This window comes from Glycine max, chromosome 6, assembly GCF_000004515.6.
Source record: "Glycine max cultivar Williams 82 chromosome 6, Glycine_max_v4.0, whole genome shotgun sequence".
NCBI lineage: Eukaryota > Viridiplantae > Streptophyta > Magnoliopsida > Fabales > Fabaceae > Glycine > Glycine max.
Window position 1 is genome coordinate 20,799,007 of NC_038242.2, and position 5,900 is coordinate 20,804,906.

At 32.9% G+C, this 5,900-nt stretch overlaps 1 protein-coding gene across 1 annotated transcript; it reads left to right on the forward strand.

Moving 5' to 3' along the window:
• Positions 1-1,971: 1,971 nt before the first annotated feature.
• On the forward strand, positions 1,972-3,591 carry LOC100802814 (omega-hydroxypalmitate O-feruloyl transferase). The gene has a single exon (XM_003528223.5). The coding sequence runs from the start codon at positions 2,072-2,074 to the stop codon at positions 3,455-3,457; it is 1,386 nt and encodes a 461-aa protein (XP_003528271.1). The 5' UTR covers positions 1,972-2,071; the 3' UTR covers positions 3,458-3,591.
• The last annotated feature ends 2,309 nt before the right edge of the window (positions 3,592-5,900 follow it).

Consider the following 5,900-nt stretch of genomic DNA (forward strand, 5'->3'; position numbering starts at 1 on the left):
TATTGATTGGTTGAGTTATATTGTGTTTTGATCCTTGAGTACATGAATGATATGAAAATATGTTAGACGTGTAGTGTTGAGATGTGATGTTACGCGATAAGTGATGGAATGACATGAGTTGTGTCAAAGTAAGTTATATTTCATTTATATGATATGTATTTCTATGTTGTCTCGTTTCTCTCTATTAGTTAGGAATGTGATAACTCACTCCCTATGTTGTTTGTGTTTGGATCATGAGATGATCTCGAACTTTGTGTTCTTGGGAGCAGATGGTTAGATGGATGACTATGGAGAACCTCATGCTAGAGGACACTAAAACACAATACTCTGATAGGATATGACATTGAGACATGAGATTCTGTATTAATTGCATGAAGTTCTGGACATGTAGTTTTTATCTTGTTTCACATGCGTAATCTTTAGTTTATTCTTTGGAGTTTTGGACTGTCTTGTTTTGGGTTGGAGATGTTTTTAATAAGATTTATTTAATAAAAGTGAAGTAAATGTGACATTTTTACCCACATGAATTTGTTTAAGTAATTTGAATAAAATTGATTTAATTAAATTTTGAATATTTATTTATTTCTCTTAAGTATATGTATGTCAGGATAGAGCATGTCACAACTAGAATATTCCTTTTACACATATTTGTACATCTCATTATTGTAAAGGTTTGAGTTAAGGTTCAGACAATCATTGAAGATGGTCCTTATTAGTGTCATGTGTGGTCTTGGAATCATGGATGACAAGAGAAAGTGTCATTAGATACTCTTTTTATTACATGATCCTCTTTGTAGGAAATCAATTCAGGCGAATATTTAAATAGTTTCTACTATACTTTAAGGGAACAGGTTAATAAATCAATAAATAAAAAGTTTTATTGAGAATGAGGATAGAGGTACATTGGAAAACTCCTTAAATTTTTAGTTTTGATTTATTAATTAGTTCTTTAAGAATATTTGAAAGCATTCTCCTATTCAAATAACCTATTTATTTTGAAATTATGGAATGTTAATAATAGCTTCTTTTTTTTTTTGTATCAAGTTCTAATATAACTTTAAGATACTACCAAACTTAATTTGAATGTGAACTGCTGATGAGAGGCAAAATAAAAAAACTCGTTACATTATAAGCTGCATATCTTCGGTTTTGTTGACAAATATGAAGGTAAGTCAAGGAGTGTGATGTGATCTTTTTATAAGTAGTTCAGAAACTATTTTATTCATGTTATCTAAATTAACCAGATGAATTGAAATACAGTGATGGTGACAATTGGCAAATGCGCAGAAGTGAAGTTGAAAATTGAATTTTCCCTTGGTTCCATTTATTGTACTGGTAACAAAATTATTCATTGATTTAAAAATGCAGATTTAATTGGAAAGAATACTATCTCGTGCCTATGCTCCTGCTAGCTGTGGTAGGATTTGTAAAGTGTGTTCAAAGCGTAGAATGGGAGGCTACACGATTATTGAAGTTCTGGTTTTCTTTTGTTCACCATAAACATCGTTGAATAGTTTCTGTAATTTTTCAAATATCACTAATTTGGCATTTTTTTTCTTTGATAAAAACCCATTTTGGGCGATTTCCTTATCGTTGCATATTCAATTTTGAACTTAGCATTTATATCACATCCTAGAAATTGATGGTTAATTTTTTTTCATGGTATATTATAATGAATTTACTTTTTTGTTCATATTTGGGCAAGCATTTTTCTGTCAGTGCTCATTTTTCACAGGATGCCTTTCCCGAACCAACTAACTCTGCATGTTGTGTTAAGAAATGCTATTTTGATCCGTGAAGATAACTAAGCTCATGCATAATGACTTTAATATTATAAAGGATTATGATATGTGATAAGTCAGTCATACAAAGATGGTAAATCGGTGAGGGAAATAACATATCATTTATCTGTCACCAACATTACACCTGCAAATCTTCATGAGCCTTGTCTTATTTAGTTCAAGTCTCTTTATTACATCTTTCTTTTCCTTTTCCCCATCTTTGCATGCTTGGGCAAATTTTATCTCTACAAATTAATGCAGCCATTTTCACATGACCTCAGCATCTTCTCATGGCTCCTCCATGGGTTCAAGAGCTCCATCTCAATCACCTGAGCATTCCTATAACCATTGCTAAAATGATTTCTGTCATGCCATCAAGGCCTATTCCTGTTAAACCAGGTGACACTTTATACCTTTCCAACCTCGATGACATGATCGGAGCTCGTGTTTTTACGCCTACGGTGTACTTCTATCAATCTGATAACACAAGTTTCTCCGAAAAACCTGTCACGAAAACACTGCAGTGTGCTCTGGCCGATGTTCTGGTGCCTTATTACCCTCTCTCAGGCAGGCTCAGAGAGACCAAGAATGGTAAACTAGAAGTGTTTTTCGGACCAGATCAAGGAGCACTCATCGTCGAGGCGCGGTCTGATATCGCCTTGGCTGAATTAGGAGACCTCACAGCTCCAAACCCAGATTGGGAGCCGTTGATCTTCAAGTTTCCCGACGAAGAACAATACAAAGTCCTTGAAATGCCACTGGTCATTGCTCAGGTTACCCTTTTCCGCTGTGGTGGATTTAGCCTTGGTTTGAGGCTGTGTCATTGCATCTGTGATGGCATGGGAGCTATGCAGTTCCTAGGTGCATGGGCTGCCACTGCAAGAACAGGAACACTAGTAACAGATCCTGAGCCATGTTGGGATAGGGAAATTTTTAAGCCTCGTGACCCTCCTGAGGTGAAATTTCCCCACATGGAGTTTATGACAATTGAAGAGGGATCCAACCTGACCATGTCACTATGGCAAACCAAGCCTGTTCAAAAGTGTTACAGGATCAAGCGCGAGTTCCAGAACCGCGTGAAGGATCTTGCTCAGCCATATGATGCTGCAGGCTGCACCACTTTTGATGCCATGGCAGCTCATATTTGGAGATCCTGGGTGAAAGCTCTTGATGTAAGGCCACTAGACTACCAACTTAGGCTAACATTTTCGGTCAATGCTCGGCAGAAGCTTCAAAACCCTCCACTGAGAGAAGGGTTTTATGGAAATGTGGTGTGTGTTGCTTGCACAGCAAGCAGTGTCTCAGAGCTTGTGCATGGAAAGCTCCCACAGACTACCCTTTTGGTCCGCAAGGCGAGACAGAGTGTCTCGGAGGAGTATTTGAGATCCACAGTGGATTTTGTTGAAGTAGATAGGCCAAGGCAGCTTGAGTTTGGTGGTAAACTAACCATAACTCAATGGACTAGGTTCTCAATTTACAAGTGTGCTGATTTTGGGTGGGGTAAGCCACTCTATGCTGGTCCCATAGATTTAACACCAACACCTCAAGTTTGTGTGTTTCTACCTGAAGGGGAAGCTGATTGTACTTGTGGTTCTATGATTGTGTGCATATGCTTGCCTGAGTCTGCTGCACAGAAGTTCACACAAGCCTTGCAGTTGCTCGATTCGGTTTCTTGACTCAAACCTTGCCTTAATTCAACTGATCATACCTTATGTTCCTACTGGGTTTAGTTCATTATGCTGTTAATAAAATGTCAATGTTTATGCATTTTGATAATTATATTCACATGTGATTGATCCTCGAGTGTTGTTGCCAGATCGATGTGAAAGTAGTCTGGTGCTAGTGCCATCATGTACTGGAGGTGAGATTTCAAAGTTATACATAACTAGATTTACACATGTGCATTGCACAACTGTCTTAAGTTAACTATGACAATAAGAAATATCATTTTTTTTAATTGGGTTATAACATTTTGTTTAAGAAATTTGATGGTTCAAAATAAGCATTAAATAACAATTTTGGTACCATGTCAATTTATTATTAATAAAAAAATCATTGTCTTTTTAATATACTTGTTTTTTTTTTGTTTACATCATATTAAACAATTGCTTTTCCATGAGTTTATAAATAAGAGAAGCAATCTTAATTAGTTGCAACAAAAATTTTAACATGGGAAAGGGAAAGGCCTTGGATTTCTACCTTTTTTTCCTTTCACTAATCTTTGTTTTTCATTTTTTTTCCTTTTTTTTGCATAACAAAGTTTTTTTTGGCAATTAGGAGGTATTTGAGATTTCTATTTGACAACTAATTAATCATCTTTCCACCATGTATCAAGCCAATTGTACCAATGACTTTTGGTTGCATAGAAGAAATTTTGAACTTAGATTTTTATAGTTTTTATCCTACTTTATTGTAACACTTAACTAGACTAACCTTTTACATAACTATATCTTTCAATGTAATTTTCAATCTAACATCTGAGAGTCTCTCTATTAAGGAAAATTACAACATTTTCTTAGCTTTATAAGAAATTATATTCTTATGAGTTATGTTTTATGTAGTGTAAAAGATAGGTGTTTTTTTTAATTATGTTAGTGTGAAATATTCATCAAATTTATCAATAGTTAATCTATGTTAGATAACTTGACTTGTCACTTTTAGTGAATCATCTCTCCAAATATATTTTTTTATCCACAATACTTACATATTAGATCTTTCTTAAAGGATTCAAACTCAATTTTAGTCAAACTAATCACTTGTTGATGAAAAATAGGAGTTACAGAAGATAAAAATGAAAAAAAAAATTAAAAAAAAAAGAACATGTAGTTTTACATTTGATTTCATGAAAGTAAAAAAGCAAAGGTTAGATTGAAATTTAAAATTTAACTAACCAGTGAAAATAATAGGCTTGTGTATTGGAAATAGGAATGATGTTTCCATATAAAATTAATGTTTTAAAAAATTTTAATTTAAATATGAGTTTGATTCCTGAAAAATTTACAAATTTTACATTTGGTCACTAATAATTTTTTTTTATAAATAGATTATAAATATATTACATGCCATAGCAATATTCACGGATTAGATTGATTTTAATATTTGTTTTTTTATATTACTATTAAATTATTATTTTTTATCCGTGTAAGGGAGATTACAATAATTCATATATCTTTCTCAATCAACTGAGATAAACTTCCTTAACGAATTATTTTTGTTTTAAATTGAAATATAAAATTCAATCATAATTTTTTTCTTTTTCAAAACGCGGTGAATATACTTGGAATATACAATAAATATGATAAAAATTAATTTGAAGTATCAAATATCTATCTCCCCAAGTCTGAATTATAATAATAACAGATGAATTGGTTGGAGTGGTTAGGTAGAGTTTTCACTACTTCAAAATGCCATTAAATGAAATGGCCGATCTCTAACATTTTGGCAGAGCTCTAATGGAAATTGCAACATAGGAACTTATATAGCATTCAGAGCAAAAAAAATAAAATAAAATGAACTTATATAGCTAAAATAATTAATTATTAAAGAATTTATTTGTTTATAAAGGCCAATTTATGAATCTTAAGTTTAATAATCAAATAGTTCTGACTTCTGTGAATCACTTCAAATCCGGTGTTTTATAAAAATATAAACACAAAAATGTTATTTGCACATTCTGTAATTAAATATTCGGAATTCTGTTTGTATATTCCAAAAATTAATTTCCGAAAGTCTATTTGTTACATATTCCAAATATAAAATTCATAAAACCTGCTGTTCAGATTTTTTTTGCTAAAACCTATTTTGTATATCTTTGAAAGTTCAATTTTAGAATGTGTAACAAATAAACCTCTAGATGTTTAATTTCAGCACTATAACAAATAAACTATGCAGATAAGTTAAGCAAAATTCTTCCTCTCGGTCTCAACTTTTACACGATAATATGCAGATTTGTTCTTGGCAGAAGCCTATTGAGGGTCACTTGAAATGCAACATGGATGCTGCCATCTTCTCGGATCATGCTAGATATGGAGTTTCAGCTGTCATTAGAGATCACCAGGGGCATTTTATCTCAGCTAAATCTAAGCTTGGTTTCATGGTTCTCCAAACCTGTGACAGAAA

Excerpts from the sequence above, each read along its gene's own strand:
- LOC100802814 (XM_003528223.5), top strand. The coding sequence starts at position 2,072 with ATGGCTCCTCCATGGGTTCAAGAGCTCCATCTCAATCACCTGAGCATT.